Source organism: Prinia subflava, chromosome 16, assembly GCF_021018805.1.
Source record: "Prinia subflava isolate CZ2003 ecotype Zambia chromosome 16, Cam_Psub_1.2, whole genome shotgun sequence".
Taxonomy (NCBI): domain Eukaryota; kingdom Metazoa; phylum Chordata; class Aves; order Passeriformes; family Cisticolidae; genus Prinia; species Prinia subflava.
In genome coordinates this window covers 1,122,929-1,141,435 of record NC_086262.1, presented here as the reverse complement: position 1 = coordinate 1,141,435, position 18,507 = coordinate 1,122,929, and the positions used below count along the sequence as shown (strand labels likewise).

The 18,507-nt window shown below is 46.2% G+C and overlaps 2 protein-coding genes across 3 annotated transcripts in view; one reads left to right on the top strand and one right to left on the bottom strand.

The window, feature by feature from the left end:
* Positions 1-18,507, bottom strand: part of CTNNA1 (catenin alpha 1) — a 117,149-nt gene that overhangs the window by 48,876 nt on the left and 49,766 nt on the right. The gene's annotated exons all lie outside the window — the stretch shown is intronic.
* On the top strand, positions 7,248-9,137 carry LRRTM2 (leucine rich repeat transmembrane neuronal 2). Its single transcript, XM_063413610.1, has 2 exons — positions 7,248-7,251; positions 7,588-9,137. The coding sequence occupies exons 1-2, from the start codon at positions 7,248-7,250 to the stop codon at positions 9,135-9,137; spliced, it is 1,554 nt and encodes a 517-aa protein (XP_063269680.1).

The window sequence follows — 18,507 nt, the reverse complement described above, 5'->3', positions numbered from 1 at the left end:
AACCACAATCCAATTTCTGAAGTCCTAAGCCACAATCAATATAATTATCCAGTTGAGAAGAAAAACCATTTAGCAGTGCTGCAGTGAGGGTGTGCCAGGTATCAATTCTCCAGGTGACAGGCTGGTAAAATATCTGGATGAACAGCCTTGAATCTAAAACATCAAGTCCACTCCACAGCAGAAATAAAAAATGGGGAGGAGGGAGTTAGGATGTTGTAATGTCATTATAGTGTAATGAATTATTGAAGATTTGTCACCGCCATGATCAAGTTATTTGATTCTCATCATAAAAGGTAACTGAAAAGTGACTGGAGCTAAACCCTGGAGCTCCTTGTGACGCTGCCAAGCCCTCAGCAGCCCCAGCACAGCCCCTTCTTTGCTCTACATTCAAAAATCAAAGCTGAAGGCTCTAAATAAAGTGAAGATTAATGCAATGATTTGCCCAACATCTTGCTGTTGCCCTGGTCAGGGGATATGTCAGACAAGACTCCCTGAGCAATGGCTCTGTCCCTGGCATGCTGGTGGCAGTGGGCAGGGCTGGCACCTGCAGGGGACAGTGGCCCCAGAAGCTGTCCCCAGGCCCTGCCCCAGCCAAAAGCTGCTCTGAGACACCAACCTGCAGTGGCAGCTGCTTGTGCTGATGTTTCACCCCTGTTTACCCATGGCAGGGTGACCATTTTACTGAACCCACAGCAGCCTCCCCACACACTGGGGTTTTTTCCCAAGAAAATGTTTGGATCTAAGATACGTGCTCATCTATTATGCAGAAAGCCAAACATTCAGCTGTTCCAAGAAGTGCCATTTTACTTCTCCCCGGGTGCTCCCACATTACCATTTTAACAAGAAGCAGGAGCAGGGATTTGAGGCGAGGCCACCCATCAATTCCACTTTGCTGTCCCTGGCTTCACAGCCCACAACAGCCTCGGTGCACAGCACCAGATGCCTTTTGGATGAGAGGAAAACCAAGAGATGGCTTCCACTAATGGACCACTATGCAAAACACCCCAAAAAGCACATTACAGCCTGAGCAGAACTGATTTCTCACTACTGATCCGTTCCTATGACACTACACCACGTCCTAGCACAGAAAGAGCTGTAGAATCCAGCCCCACTAGATTTTAGGAAGGCAGCTCCAGTTTATTTCTACCATTATGGCAAGCAGAAGTTTTAGTGCAGAAGCTTGTCAAAAGCATGACCAGAATTTACTTCAGAAGGCTGAAGGATAAAGCACCCTCCTAATTCAGCTCTGGTGATTTAGCACATGGAGTCACTAATTGGGATCCTTCATTAGTGCTGAGCGGGGGCAGAGCAGGACAGACCCAGGACACCTCAGTGGCCACAGACACCCTGCTGCCACTGACATCTTAAACCATCACAGCCAATTCCAACCAAGGTCCTGGAGACAACAATGTCGAGTTTTGCCCAGCTGAAGTTTCCTGACCTATTTTTCCCCTGCATTATAAACATTGTGTTTCCCTGCCCCATAAACACTGTGGGGCCAACCAAGCCCCACTAGGACCTGGTGAAACACATGAAAACTGCACAGCCCACAGCAGCACAAACGCTCTGGGCACAGAAACACGCTGAGGATCACCCCTGGCCACAGCACTGTCACTTTGGCCAGGCTCCCTCGGGAGCTCACACCTCAGGAATTTCAGCCATTGGTTCCACCCTACAGTTCAAAAATCCTGCTTCAGCTGGGCTCCCTCTCTCAAGTAATAAATCATGTTTTAAAGGCTCCAAGTGCCAGTTTAGCTCTTCTGGGTAATTTATTCCACTAACCAATTAGCCTGACCATTAAGAACTGGTCCTCACGTCTACTGTGAACCTTCACTGAGGAGCCAGCTAATGACCCAGCAGCACAAGGCAGCCCAGCCAGCAGCTCCTGCTATCCATGGGATTAGGAGGACTCACAAGAGTAAAGACCAAATATTCAGATTTCTAACAGGATTTTTAGATATTCAGCACAAAACTCTGCTGAGGGAATCACAAACCCCACAGCCAGCGAGCAGCTAATAGATTCAGTAGATTTAATAGCATCATGATGACCATGTCAATCATTCTGCAGCACGATATCCCAACTCTGACCAGTATCATGGATAATAAATTTAGCCACGGTGCAAATTTACTTTAAATTAAATCAGATCTTTATCAAAGAGGATAGAATTGATGTTAATAATCACTCGTTTCCCCCATCCCCTTCACCTCTGCTCTTCCCCCACCATTGCTGCCCCACTTGCAGAGCACCACAAACATTGCCTGTCACATCCCTGCAGCCCCAGCTCACACCAGCATCCCCAGCGGGGCTTGTTTTAATGCTCAAAGCAAAGAAAGGGGATTTGTACACAGGGAGGGGAGCAGAATCACCATTTCTGTCACAAAGTCTTCCTGCTGTAGATGTGCCATGTGAATTTAGACAAGCAAAAGACAGACACAAGCTTTCCCTATAGCTATGGAGGTTAAAATCTAATCCAAACTGATTTATACAGGTACAGGAGCACAGTGGTGGTGGTGCATTCCACCAGGATCAGCAGAGCATGTGCTGTAACTAGCTACTCAAAGATAGGTTTTTGTAGCTGAATATCACAAACATCTGCTGTTAATCTTAAAGGCTCATCATCAGTTTGAGTTAAACTGAGCCCACAGAGGTACTGAGGGAGACAGTACCTCCTGGTCAGCACCACCTCACACCAACCCTGCAGAGCACGGCATTGCCCCCTCCCAAAATCAGCACCCAGATGTGAGCCAGATGTGCCACTGCTGAGAGCCACATTGTCCCAGCTGCCACCCACTACACAATCACCAAAAAGGATGGTTGACAAGAGAGGTTTCTGCTTCAGGTGTCTGTGAATGGGGCTATCAGTACAACAGGCAGCATCCTGGTTAATGATGGGGGCTGAGTAAGAGACGAGTGAGTGCTTGGCACACCTTCCTGTGGGCAGGCAGTGCTGTGTCACTGTGCCACCTCTGCAGCTGTGCCAGCTCTGCTTCCAGGGCACACAGGACAGCAATGCCCAGGTGCCTTTTGTCCCACGCTTGGTTTTGCCCTGCCACCCAGCTGAATTCCATGTCTACAGAGGATAACCGTGCACAACCCTCCACCACTGTGCCAGCAGGGCTGCCAACAAATTCCAGATAGAACAGGGCTGATTCAAGGCCAGGCAGCATGAGCACTGATGGGTGACCCACACAAATTCCAGCAGTGTTTTCCCATCCAAAGTCTGCCAGTGGAGGAAGCAGGACTGTGCCCTGGTTTGCTGGAGGAAGGAGTCTCCAACAGCCAGCCCACAGTTCAGCAGAGCAAATGGGCTGCATGGCATCGTCCAGGCTTCAGTGACAACCTGAGTGACAATAAAGTTGCCTGCACTGTCCCCCTGCCCAGCTGGCCATGCCACAGCACTGCCACCCTGACATCCTTCCCCATGTCCAGGCTGCACCATGGAGAGGGGAAGGGTGGCTCCTGCACTCACCATGGTACAAGCAGGAATTACAATGTGCAACCACTGCCAGGTGCAGAGAGATGCCGGACAGGGAGTTGACAGCCACCACACGTGCCCTTTGCTCCCATGAAGACAAGGACACCCAACCTGCTGTGCCCATACCTCCCACTGCCCTCCCCCAAAGGACTCTGCAGCTAGCCTGAACCCCTGGGCACATCTCTGCTGCTGGGTCACCTCTGACATGTCTTTGTCACAAGTGCCCCCTCCTAGGGCTCAGTGCTTCCACAGCAGCGAATCCAAGTGACAGAGCACACACGGTGACACTCCAGCCACACGTCCCTGCTCAATTCCTGCCTCACAGCCCTGTGACACAGCACAAACACAACCTTCTGGGCAAAAAGCAGCAAATCCTCCCGTGGTCCCCAAGGTGCTAACACCCAGCAATAACTCCCAGTGCCCTTCCTGCAGGCAGAGGGGTGAGCTGGCTGCTGTGCAGTGCCACACCCGTGGCTGCATGTCCCAGCTGCTGCAGTCTCACCTGAGCTCCAGGGCTTGCACCCTCCAGGTCCCCAGCACAGCAAAGTCACGCAGCCCCCATATCTCCATCCAGTAAAATTAGCTTGTATGTTGTTCTTAATACACTAGGAAGGCTTCCACAAGATGTCAGCCTAACTAAATGACAACGCTTGCCTCAGGGTGCAATCCTACTTTCCCAGCACACGGGTTTAGCAGGAAAACCAGTTGTGGTGCTGCTCCAGGAGTGGAGTAGGTGAGAAGCCCCCAAAAGGGTTATCTGGTCCTAGCAAGCTTATTCCTGCCAATTGCCTGTCCACACTGCATGTGACGGTTCAGGCTGTCATAAAGCTCCTGCTGTGCAGAAGTGCCCAGGCAGCAGCAGACATGGTTTTTCATGCTGGGCAATGAGTTTTCAGGCTCGGGAGAAATGCGTTTGCGTGAGTTTTCTGGGGGTTTATTCCCAGCCTTGCCTCTGTTGCACCTTGACACCCCAGGCAGCTCCCAAGGAACAATGTTACTGCAAGTGTTCCAAACTTCAGATTGAGATGCACACTTGTGGTAATAACTGTTATTTCACAGCAAGTGCACATAAAAACATGTTTTGCTAAGAAAAGCGCCCATAAAGTTCGCGTTAACAGTTTCCTAAACAGGAAACTCGCTGGCAAAGTGCTAAATAGCCCTTGTTTGGTTAAGGGCCAAAGAATGGAGAGCTTCAGAAAAGGAGCAACTCACCATGTTTGAACATTAACTCTTAACTCTGTGCCAAATTACACAACGTTAACGTGGGAGGAACCTACCAGCAGATATCGATGCAAAAAAGTAAAATGTTCCAACGATACCTAATTTCAGTCTCCTGGTTAATAGGGAAAGAGGCAGCACTCGGGAGGGCTAACAGCTGACCTCAAATTATACCCTTTAGAATGCTGTTGTTAAATGTTATGGTAACATATTGAAATGTTATTAGAACTCAAAGCAACACCTCAGATCAGGGTGTTGCACAGAGCTGCTCCAAGAACCCTCCGCAGATGCTGCAGAGCTGTGGTTCCATTGGACAACTGGAGCTGAGCCCAAGCTCTTCCTACACTCAACATTAAACAAGAAGAATCTCTTTAAATAGGTTTATGTAGTTCCTTTGTATGTATTTCTTTCACACTGGAGCAAAAGTGAAAACATTTACTATGGCAGAGCAATTTAAGAAATTTATCTAACATTTCCTGATTTGCTTAATCATTAAAGACAGTTTCTCTCCTGATGGGTTCAGGATAGGGTTTATTTGTTTTGCTTTAGCTTTTTTGAGGTTTTTGAGATTTTATTCTTGTGTATTCACCTTCTCCATCCCTTTACTTTCCACTCAGTGTTCCCCTTGAGTCTGCCCATCCCGGAAAAGAATCACCAGAGGCAGTATCACCATTCCACCACAGGACAGCCAAGGGAGAAGCAGGCAGAGAACAGCAGGTCTTGGTTTAAGGACCTCCAAGGAACCAAAGCAAGGAACCAACATTTAATAACAAAGGTAAACAGACATTTTATTTTAAACCTTTTTTTAATTTTTATTTTAACCCACAATTCATCTTGCTACATCATCATGGGAAATTTGTTACTCTTAGATCATTCCAGATCTTAGAGGCTAGAGGTGATACCTTGCTGCTACACAGCAAACATTTCCTCTACATTATTGCTTTATATCTCAACATGAAAATAAAAAAAAAGCTTATCCAGCTTGCATGGAGCAGGAAACCAGCAAACCCCTGCTGCACTCACATCCAGCTACAAGCAGAGCACTGGCTCCAAAGGCTTTATCTGCACAAGCATCCTAAAAACATATAAAAATGTCAATCAAACCTGGTCATTTACCTTTCAGTACCAGCTGTCCCAGATGAGAGGTTGCTCTGAATAATGGGGCAATGAACATTTAAAGCAAGCAAACAGCCTTAAGAGCCCACTGTCCTCCTCCTGGCTGTGTGTGCACGCTCCAGTCAGAGCCTGGCGGGGCTGGAGAGCACACACAGCTCTGCAGCCCTAAACCCACAGGATAACGGCTACACACCCACCCTGCAGCCAGGGGCTCCTGGAGGTGGTGTCCCCCTCTCTCTGAGGGGAGACACAGCAGCAGGACATTGTGGTTGACCACAAGGAAGCCCTCACACCACTCCGAGTCCCAGCTGGAAATGCCAATCTCACCATTTCCTCCCTGTACTCCAGTGCCCTGGAAAAAGCAAGCACAAAAGCCACCATTTGGGAGGAGAAAATAGATTTTCTAGTTTCATAACCACACACTGTCAAGCTAGATTCCAATTAAATTTTTCCTGTGCCCTAACGCAAGCTTTGCTTTTTCCCGAAATTTCTCCTGGCTTGAAGCACTCACTGCTGTGCCCTGCTCCCGGGCTGTACTTCCTGACACTCCAGCTCCACCACTGCTCTCTGCACTCCTGCAGGGACCACAGTCTCACACAGCTGTCACACGGAGCTCTCAGCTGCCCAGTCCCTCTCACCTCCATGAAAGCCGGTGCTGACCAGCATCCTCTATTCAAACTCTGCGCATTTTGCATCTAAAAGTTCCTTTCATGCAGGGAGATTTAGCAGAAGAGCAGGAGCAGGCAGCACTCAGGCACTTCCACCCGTGGCTCTGCGCTGCTTTTAACCCCAGCTGAGCAGAGCCGGTGCAGATGCAGGGGGAGCAGGGTGCTGCAAGTCCCTCCTGCTCCTGTCGCGGGGACGAAGGACTCCTGCCGCTGGATTTTTCCCCCTCTATCAGTGGTCTTTAACACGATCACAGCATGCAGCACAATGCTTTAAAACAGAAAAGCTTCTGGAAAACCCAAACAAAAGGAACGTCACCAGGTGACGTCAGCCTATATAGAGCCCTGTGTGGTCGCAGCGCATAAGCAAATCCATTCTTGTACCGCTTCCCTGAAAAGCTTTTCAGTAAATGCACTCATGCTACTACAGGAGCTTCTCTCAGCAATAAGCCACCCATCTGCCATCAACAAGTTAGGACTAAAGGAAGCCACAGCTGCGGAAAAGGAAAACGTGAGCTTCAATTAACCAGCTGAGCAGCCACGGAGGATGAAAACTTGTATTAAGATTTAAAAATTGCAGACCTGTCAGAGGAGATCAAGGCAGCAATTTCAAAAGGAATATTCCAAGAGAGCATCGTGGATTTTGCACTAATATCAAAGGACACTAAACCCAGTCAATTATTCAAGGCTGTCTTACATTAGAGCCTTTCACAGACTCACGGCGTTGAGTCTCAAACTACGACTGAATGCACCCTCCAATGTACTCAAAAGAATGGGTAAGTTCCTGCGTTTCTCTGTTCCTTGTATAATGAATGACAGCTCTGCTTTAAAGGAGCAGTTAAGATGCTAAACCTGATTGCTCTGCACTGAACCTTAAGAAAAAAAATGTTTTCTGATAGTGCCACTGTAACCCTCCGTAATCGAGATAAAGCCTCCTCCTAAGTGTAATGTCCAAGTATTCGGTTTGTCATAGTAAGTTGTTTCTTGCATTTAGAATTAGCTTGTTTGAAATGCATGGCAATGTTATCTGCAGTGAAATCTTCTACCGTGATGTTCCAAGTGTACTGATAAGGCTATCCTATCTTGTTGTTTTCCTAAATTATATTCTGCAGGCTTACATTTCAAGTGGCCATTAGGGGCTCGTATGCTGGCAGCACTATATGCAATGAGTATGGTTTTAAAAATGCTGCCTGCCTTGGGCATGGCTTGTCCACCAAAATGTCGCTGTGAGAAGCTGCTCTTTTACTGTGACTCTCAGGGGTTTCACTCAGTGCCAAACACCACTGAAAAGGGCTCGCTAGGTTTGTCACTGAGGCACAATTATATTTCTGAACTTGAAAGGGATCAATTTGCAAGCTTCAGTCAACTTACTTGGCTTCACTTAGATCATAATCAAATTGCAACAGTCAGAGAAGATTCTTTTCAAGGACTGTATAAACTTAAGGAATTAGTCTTAAGTTCCAACAAAATCTTTCATTTGCCAAACACAACTTTTAGCCAGCTGCTTAACCTGCAGAATTTGGACCTCTCTTTTAATCAGTTATCCTCTCTGCACCCCGAGCTCTTCTACGGCCTTCGCAAGCTACAGACCTTGCACTTGCGATCCAACTCCCTGCGGACCATCCCGGTCCGCCTGTTCTGGGACTGTCGTAGCCTGGAATTCCTGGATTTGAGCACAAACCGCTTGCGAAGTTTGGCTCGCAATGGATTTGCGGGATTAATCAAGCTGAGGGAGCTTCACCTAGAGCACAACCAGCTGACAAAGATTAATTTTGCTCACTTCCTCCGGCTGAGCAGCCTGCACACGCTCTTCTTGCAGTGGAACAAAATTAGCAACTTGACATGTGGGATGGAGTGGACCTGGGGCACCTTAGCAAAGCTTGATTTGACTGGAAACGAAATCAAAGCCATCGACCTCACCGTCTTTGAAACTATGCCTAACCTTAAAACCCTCCTCATGGATAACAACAAGCTCACCACTCTGGATTCCAAGATCCTGAGCTCGCTGACATCCCTCACCACCGTGGGCCTCTCCGGCAATCTGTGGGAATGCAGCCCAAAAATCTGCTCCTTGGCCACATGGTTGAGTGGCTTCCAAGGTCGGTGGGAGCACTCCATCCTCTGCCACAGCCCCGACCACACCCAGGGAGAGGATATTCTGGATGCAGTGTATGGTTTTCAGCTTTGCTGGAATTTATCGACTGTGGTTACCCCCGTGGCTACGACATCGTACACAGCTCCAACTACCGAGTACACGAAAAGAATAAGCTCTTCTCATTTCCATGTGGGAGACAAAGAGATTCCAACTACAGCAGGCATGGTTGTTACCACCGAAGAACAGTTCCCTGAGCCAAACAATGCCATCTTCACTCAGAGGGTAATTACAGGAACAATGGCTTTATTGTTTTCTTTCTTTTTTATCATTTTTATAGTGTTCATCTCCAGGAAGTGCTGCCCTCCCACACTAAGAAGAATTAGGCAGTGCTCAATGATTCAAAACCACAGGCAGCTCCGATCCCAAACGCGGCTGCATATGGCCAATATGTCAGACCAAGGACCCTATAACGAGTACGAACCCACCCACGAAGGACCCTTCATCATCATCAATGGCTACGGACAGTGCAAGTGCCAGCAGCTGCCCTATAAAGAATGTGAAGTATAATACCTACAGCCCGTCACAAAGTAAATCAGATAAGTAACCTACTTTAAAATTGTAGGGACCTACATCAGATTCTAATTTTTACAGATGTTGACATAAAGCCTAATTTTCCAAGCTACTTAACGGAAACATTGTTTATGGAGTGGTGCAGTATTTTTAAGTTTTTTAAAAATAAATCCATAATATTTTCAGTGTTGAAGAAGCAATGATTACATTAAACTTGCACTCCTAATGTTTAAAAGCCTAAAGAGATGCTCACCTCAAACTATGTAAAATGTTTCATGTTATGTAATTATATGACTGTGTGTAAACATTTATACCCAAGTCTCCATATTCTACTTTTTCTACTGCAAACAGTCCGAGGGGAAGGATATTGGATATCTGTGCAGGGATCTGTTTGTTCCACTGCAGCTGGAGGACCCCAAACACTGCAGCTGGCTCCGGGCACTTTAAGGGCAGCCAGGGAGGAAGATTTTACTCCTCTGAGCATTTCACTCCAGCAAGGGAAGGGAGGGAAAACAAAAGGGAAAAATGAAAAATAGCAACAAGGGTTCAGGTGGGAATTTCAGTGCATTGGGGAATATAGTTTTGCTCTGAGCATGTTCATGGCTTGGCTTGCTGAAACGGACAGCAGGCACAGGAAGGAGCAGTTCATATGGACACACACAGAGCCCCAGGCAGGACGGGCACACACCCATGGGCACACACACCCAGGAGCAGGATGGGCACACACACATGGACATACACACACCCAGGAGCAGGATGGGCACACACACATGGACATACACACACCCAGGAGCAGGATGGGCACACACGGAGCCCCAGGCAGGACGGGCACACAGCCCCAGGCAGGACAGGCACACGCACAGAGCCCCAGGCAGGACGGGCACACACCCATGGGCACACACACCCAGAAGAGGATGGGCACACACAGAACCCTGGGCAGGATGGGCACACAGCCCCAGGCAGGTTGGGCACATACCCATGGGCACACACACAGAAGCAAGGTGGGCACACAGCCCCAGGCAGGATGGGAACCAAACCCTCCCAGGAGCAGGATGGGCACACACAGAGCCCTAGGCAGGATGGGCACGCAGCCCCAGGCAGGTTGGGCATGCACACACACACACACACACACACACACACTGTCCCAGCCCCAGGAGCAGGATGGACACACACCCTCCCAGGAGCAGGACAGCCGTCCGTGTGTCCCCAAATTGGGAGCGCAGCTTCTTTAGGGAGGCTCAGCACACCAGGATCTATTGGAAATATTAAGTACATTCAGTCCTAGCTCCCTAGTTTCACTTGATGATGCTTTACATGAATTCAAGCTAATTACTTAATGACGATGAACAAACAGCATTTCAACACCTTTTCATGTGTAAATACCCTTAATGCAAGGTTCTCTTAATTAAAAGCAAATATCAACAGCGAGGTTAAGGAGAAGAGAAAAGGAAGAAAGGAAGGAAGGAAGAAGCCTCTCTTTGTCCCCCTGCTGCCCCCCCAGCTGAGGCTTCCTCTCACTGGGAAGCTATTTTCATGCACTAACTCCACTGGTTTCTCTGGAGACAGAATTAGCCCCTGTAATATAAGCTCTCACTTGTCCTCCTCTTCCAGAATTCAAGATAAAAAAAGACCCCTTCTGATAAGTTAAGAGAATATGATTAGTTTATAGAATAGTTCACTGAAAAACGTTTTGTTTCTTACTTGATATGGGGCAGAATCTAAACTAGTATGACTTTTTAAAAAATCATATATAAATATATACACACACACACCTCATTCTAAGGGGTAATTCGGTTTCTTTAGCCAGAAGTACCATATTGCTATTTATACTGTATTACGGAATTATATGTAAATATTTGCAGATCTATGCAGTGATGGTGGTACTCAGATGCCACGAGGGTGGGGGGTGGGGGGGTCTGCAAAGGATTACATTATTTTTAAGTCAACTGCTCAAATATTGTAAACATTCTAACCAAAGCTAAAAGATTCAGAGGGATGGAGAATTATTTTATATATATATACATGTATGTATAACTAAAAAATGTGTTGTGTCCAATGCTGCAGTGTTAAACAATTACCAGCACACCCCGATGAAGAAAGGAAATTCCTCACAGTGTTGCCATACCTTGACCAAATCTATAATTACAGTATGCTAATTGTGATGTACTAAACTATCCTGCAAACTTTTTAAACAGAAAAACCACTGCATAAAAATCCGTTTGCTATTCCACTCTGCTCTTCTCTCTGTATTATCACTTAGTGAGGTATTTAGGGTGCAATTATACAACAGTTTGATGTTTTCTTGTGAGATGAATTTGTCCAGGGCAATTATAGCAAGATAAGAAGCTTCTGTTAAGATTTTACATAAAGGTTTTTCAATTGCTGGTTTTGAAGATATTATTTTGCATCATTTTACTTTTACATACAGTGCCCTTATTATAAAACCAATATTTTGTTTACTTCCCTTGACTCTGTAATGGAAGAGATCCAGTGAAGCCTAATGGACTGCCATAGAGGTATCTTTGAACTCTTGTTACTGTTAATACAGAGATGAGTCCATTTACACCTGTTCTGGGAAATTAATTATTGCTTTTAACTGACTACAAAAAATCCTGCGGGGTAGGTGGACAAAGAGCAGATATTCTGGATGATTAAATCCCACATGAGGCAGAAGGCCAGAGCTAAGCTGAGAAATACAAACCCATATTGATCCCCAAGGGCCTTTAGCTGACTGTAGGAAGATTTGCTTTGCTGCTTCCCATTGCTAGGTGCTCACAGCTCTCCCGAGGCCCAGGATGCTGCTCTAGGAGCAGGTGAGTGGGCATCAGGGTCCCTGTCCATGCACCTCCCTCATCCCACACTGCCTGGCACAGGGCAGCTCTGGGAGCCTGGGCAGGAGGCACTGGGGATGCCTTCCACCTGCAGCTGCAGGGTACCAGCATAGGCAAAGTTATCACTGAGCTCGTTAATTATCCTGGCAGCCAAATAATCTGGCTGCGCTGCCATCCCCCCATCAGATGTCACCACTGAACTCCGATGGCCTCAGCTGCATTTGCGGGAAGCCATCCACCTCGTCCTGCAGGCCCTGCAGAAACCCTGGCTGGCAGACAGCTCACGGGGTACCACCTCAGTCTTCCACACGGGAACAAGGAGTGGCTGCTTCATGAGGAGCTGAGGTTCCTCCAGAGGAGGTGCTTTCCCAACAGCCCAGCTCTGTCCCACTCCATTTTTATGAGCTTTTAATTCCACCCAAGAAGAGCAAAGACAAATGCTCCAGCAGTGCTGTTTCCATCCCTGCCACTCACAGCGATTTTCTGAGCATTAAAGCGCTGTTCCAGTGCCTCCCTGAGCAAACCCACCCAGGCACCCAAGCTCTCCCTCCCACCAGCACTCCCAGTTTCCTCTAGCCCTGCAGTGCCTGGCTTGCAGAGCAGGAGGCCAGCAGGAACAGCCCAGCACCATTTCTGCTCCCTCTCTGTGCTCCACGCACCCACAGCCAATCTCCCAAAATCCGTGCTTTACGTCTGCTATTTCCAAACCCGTTTGTTGCCAGGTTCCAGACATAAACAAAGCAATTCAGCAAACATTACATTTAGGGTAACAGGTATCATAAAACTCGCAGAATGTCTAACAGTAGCAGTGAAGTCAACTTGAATTCCCTGCGGAGGGACAGCGAGCACCAGGCAGAGCCATCGCTCTGCACAAGGACATGGCCAGAGGCTGTTAATATTTTTTTATTTTAAAGTTACTGTCTTCCATTTGCAATTGCTTGTGACTCTTCCAGGCAAGGAGGGGATTGGAATAATTGTGCTACTCAGCAGTCCCTGATTTATTTTGTTGATGGAACAAGAACCACGATGATTTGGTTTAAATTAATCATATTCAGTACAAGCACTGGCTGATGCCAGGAGCTTGTTAACCTGCCCTCCCCAAATACCATCTCTGCTGCACAGCCTCAATTTGTGCACATCCTACATTGCTTACAGGTGCTTCAACACCTCCAGGCACAACCTCAGAGGTGTTTGGATCTTTTAGAAACAGAATTTCTTATACTGCTCTTGAGGTCCTCATCCATCCAAAGATCTCCATCCTCACTGATCTCTAGGCAGCTTCCCCATCCTCGTGCCAGTGAAATGCAAATCCAGCAGCACAAGTTCAGGTTTTGAGTCATTCTCCTGGAACAGGCTGAATTAATGCTCCCAGTTAGTCTCTCCGCATTAGATCAGTGTTTAAATGCACACAAGTAAAAATTACTTGATGAAGGGTGAAATGGGTGAGTGTTCAGTCTCCAGCTAAAGTGTTCCTCTGCACTGAGCTCCCACTCCCTATCAGATGGAAACATAATGAATGCTGCTCCATCGGTGCTTGGTTTTGTTTGCTTCTCCCCCAAGCAGAAACGATCCGATTTTTCAGTGATCAGCCACATGCAAATCTGAGCATCTGAGCTTCTGTCACATTACTCCCTTACACGACAGGGCCTATTGCTACCTTTGTAAAATCAGAAACATCCCGCGGCTTTAAACCAGAAATCTGCACTACACACTTATTTTTAATGTGTCTAAGATAATTTCTGTACTACTTTAATGGAAATAAAGTTGATTTAATTTTGTGATCTGTGTAGCTATCAAAATCCATCTGTTCAGACTTATGAAACTTACCCAGGAGCTGAATTTCATTTTTCTTATGAAGTTTTCCATAAAAATTAAACAAGTTCAGAGAGGGATACAGTATTTCTCCTTCCCCCCCAAAAAAGAACAAGCAAGGAAACAACAGAAACCAAAGGCAGCAGCTCCTCCCTCCCCACACCTTCCTCCACTGCAAATGTCCCAGATGCTAAAATTGGTGCTGGGCTTTGCTTTTTAAGGCACCACGTTAGCAGGATGCTTAGAGATAATTTCAGAATCAGCTGGAAATTCAGCTTTTTACATCTAGTGTAAAAATCTTCTAAGAGGCATCTAGGGAAATGTACCAGAAGCTTTGAGAGGTATAATCAGGCCTCAGATGGGTTGAAACACTGTTGTACACCACTGTGTAAGCAGGTTGTACACCTCTGTGTAAGCACCAAGAAGCTACGCCTGCCATCTCCCAACCACTCCTTTGTAAAAAGTCAAACAAAACCCACCTCATTTTTCTTTTTACTAATGAAAACACTACTAAGTGAACTATTCTACCAGCTTACAGAGAGTCCTAGATGTGTTGTGTTTAAATGATGTTTCAAGAGCCAACTTCTGGTGGGAGGGGGTGTGAGTAATGGAGTAAAACAAGTGCAGTGTACAGAAGCATTTTGTTATTAAAATTGTGTATACTGTAAAACTGAATTTGCCTCTTTCTTCCTCCCTTTTCAAGCAGAAGTGTTAAAAGCTCACTCTTTCATGGTATGTTAAAAGCAGTCTGCACCCACTGTGCCAAGCAGGAGAGTCAGGTTTGGGCCATTTGCCAGAGTCACAGCAAATCCAGCCCCTTCTGCTGTACCACAGTGAGCAGGGCTGCACAGGTTCTGCCCAAACCAGGCTAACAAAACCTGAATGGGCAGGATGGGAGTGAAAACCAAACCAATGCCAAACTCTCGGCCCTTGAGTAGCTGGATCAGGATCAGCAGGGCCTGGCCCAGCCTGGCTCTGCCCCGGGTGCTCCCTGGGTCCCAGGTCCCCTCCAGGGCCACCTGTGGGTCACTGTGCCAGCCAGGAGCTGGCATTCCCAGCAGGAACACCCTGCCCACAGTGTGGCTAGGACAAACAGCCCGTGAAGCTCAGAGGTGTCCCACAGTGAGACATCCCATCAGTTCTGAGTCACAGCCCTCCAGGAAGGGTCCCAAAAACATCCCTGCCACAAGAAGTGTTCTTTACATGAGCTCTCACAGCCAACACAGCGTTCAGAGCCACTGTGTCTCAGTATCACGGGAAGGATTTCTGGGTTTGAGAAGTGAGGAGTTCACAGATATAGCCCAAAAGCTGTGATACGGAACTGAACAAAAGAACAAGTTTCAGGATGTTCCAAGATGATTACATGCACTGAACCGCCAGCTAAAATCATTTTAGTAATTAAGCCGTAGCTGCATTTACTTTTTTATCAAAAGGTTTGGCTGGAACAAATTCTCAAGGGTTTTAAATGTTAGTTGGCAAACTGCCTCTCAAATCCTTCTAATACTTCAAAGCAGCACATGATAAATCTATTTTCTTAAACTCTCAGAGACTAACTTTACAAGCAAAAGCATTTCTCAACTACAAACTCAGTTGTTCTCACAAGTAAAGGTAACACACCTCAGAGAAAAACCAGTATTCTGAATACATTATGCAAAACCTTTAAATCCAATTAGGAACAAGGAAATGTCAACATCACTAGCAACTTACTTTTAAATGCAGGCTCTGTTAAGACAACTGCAAAAAAATTGAGATTCAAGAATTTGACTGGAGAGGATTGCACAAATGAACTGAAAACTGCAGCACTGGGAAACCCTGGCTCCCTCCTCCAGTGAATGTCCAGGCTAAGAGACAGGATTTAGTGAGAGTGGTCACCCATCTCAAAACCCTGATGTCAATATTTTCAGTAATCTCTTAAGGAAAAGCTTTAAAAAATCATTGTTACCTAATCAACAATTCCACTACCATGAAGATTTTAGGAAAATTTATTATAATGAGTTAAAGCTGTGTTTGCTGTATTTGACATAGGATTCGAGTGCTATGGGTCTTATTTTGGAAGAAATTTTTTTACAGTGAGGGTGGTGAAGCCCTGTGACAGGTTACCCAGAGAGATGGTGGATGTCCCTTCCATGCCAAGTTGGACAGGGCTTTGGGTGACCTGATCTGCTGTTCCTACTCATTGCAAGGGGCTGGACTAAGGGGGCTTTTAAAGGTTCCTTCCCACCCAAACCATTCTGCAATTCTGCAAAACAACAAAAAAATGACAAATGTCTCATTAGCACAATTCGATGTTTGTTTCTGTGATGCACAATCCAGAGGTTTGGCTGCCAAGGGCACTGAGCAAACCCTTCTGGGCTGACAGGTAATCAAACCCTGACTTCAGCTCTTCAGCTCATTTTAATCCACAAGGTCTGTAATTTGACTTTTTCTTCTAAGTTATCTAAATGGACAAGAGTTACACACAAAAATCATTTGAGCACAAAAACCAGGAGCACGAAGCTGGACCATGACCAGAGGGGAACATTCCTTGAATTAAACCCAATTTCTTCTCCCCAGCAGGTAAAACAAACACTTCCAGTATGCACACACAAGCAAAATGAAAGGGTATTCTCTGCTATCTGGATGTTTAAATGAAGTAATCAATCTTTATTTTTATAAAACCAAAGTATTTCTTTAAAATGCCATAGAAGTAACTTCCCTGTTATCCCCAGCAGACTCTGTTTCTTGTACATTGAAAACTCAAGCAAACCAGACACAGGGGAGGTGCTGGTCTTCCCTTCCACCCCTCCCTATTCCAGAGGGTGGGCAGTGCAGCCACTGTTTGATAGAGGTGCATCATGCTTTATACCAGTTAAAAAAACCAGCCATATTTCATGAGAAGTCTTGGAGTAAGTGGAAAAGGTTCATCCATCAGAAGGTTCTTAAATAATGAACGAGTCATAATTCTTTACAGTCAAAAGCAATTAATTTTCTGTATTGTAATCAGGAGAATAAATCTGAAAAATCCATTCTAATGGCCGTGAATCTGAAGGTAGTGTTGCAGCTGAATTTTTAATCTTAAAATACAGGAGCAGTGAGGACTTCTGCTGTTCAAACATACAATCTTCTACCAAACAGAACAGCTTTATTGCATATTTAATAGGTAGAATGGGTTTTTTGAGACCACATGAGATTAAAGACAACATTAGATACAGGAAACGCATTTCAAGCAGAAAGGTCCTTCCAAGATACCTCTTAACTGTATAGCCACTAAAATACTTGAAATATCCTTTATGAAGTCTACAAAATATTCAGAAACCTTGCTGCAAGAAGTAGTTTTACTTATATGTTTGCAAAGAGCCAAAAATACTGAGAAGCGTGTAAATGTGGAATCCAGTTCAACCCTTCAGCAACTGTTCCTATTAGGAAGCATTAGCTCTCTTTCCACTAACTCCTAAATAATCCATCACATATCCAGAACCTCTGCCTAAAAGCCATGTGCTGTTAGTCGGGACTATCAATTTCTGCCCTCAAATGGATTGCTTCAACCCTAACACCACTTTAAGCTTGAATTCTTTTAGAGAAAAAAACTGTAGAATTAATAGAGCTCTTAGTAAAGCTAATGACATAAGTCTGCTAAGGAGGGAGAACATGGGGAAGGGGACAGGGACACAACACTACAAGGGAATTTCCATCTCTGAAGGCTCCACAGAGCACTTTACTGGGGGAAAAACACATTCCCCTGCACTGCAGCCACTCTCAGCAGCTTTGCTAACAACCATTGCTTTGAGGAAAGCAAATTTCAGCTGCCCAAGCAGCCCAGCTGCTCCAGAGCAGGGCCGTGCACTGAACATCCTCAGCACACACCTATCAAAGGAGGAGGGCCAGGAACAAATCCCCAAGTTGGGAAAAGCACCCAGCAGGGCCATGCTGCAAGGCTCCAGGTCTAAGCACACACCTGTGACTTAAAGAGCAGCAGATATTAAAGCACCATCTCTGCTGTCCTCGGGAGAAGACAACATGTTCCAGTAAAGACCTGGAACTACTTATTGATCCTGTCCAGCCCTAAAGCATGACACCCCCACACAAACAGCAACAGCTGCTTGAAATTCTGGCTGAATAATTTAAAGAACTCCTCCTCAAGCTTTCCAGCTAGTCCTGAAGACGGAGATAGCTGGAATAGCTGGAATTGCTTCCAGGCAGGACAAACACTGAGCTCAGCACCCAGAGAAGCAGCAGGCCACTGCAAGGCTGACCAGAGCACAGGCAGCCCAGTTGGGGAACCCCTAATGACAGCTGGAAGCTCTCTAGGTGTCAAGTGTGGATGTACAGGGTCCAGGCCTTCAAGAATTCCACAGCCACAGGGTGGGGAGGCAGACAAAGCCATCTCTAGTTTATATTCTTGTCTGTGGGTGACCGCCTTAGCTCTGGGAAGTTCATGAGCACAACCACAGCTGTGGAGCTTGGAAATGAGGGAGCTGTAAGTAGATGACAGATGCCTTCTGCCTGCAGTTAGCATCCAGAAACTTCCAAAAAGCCTAAGGTAAGACATCTGACTGGGATGAACCAGAAAAAAAATCAAAACCAACCAACCAACCCAGTGAGTTTGGGCGGGTAATGCATCTTTAACATGACAATACATTCCTGAACACAGCAAAAATGAGATACTTCTGACAAGTTGCCTGAGTGACTTGAAAAACTTCTAGGAGATGTCTGTTCACCCTCTACTGAATTTTTAGGAGTTGTCT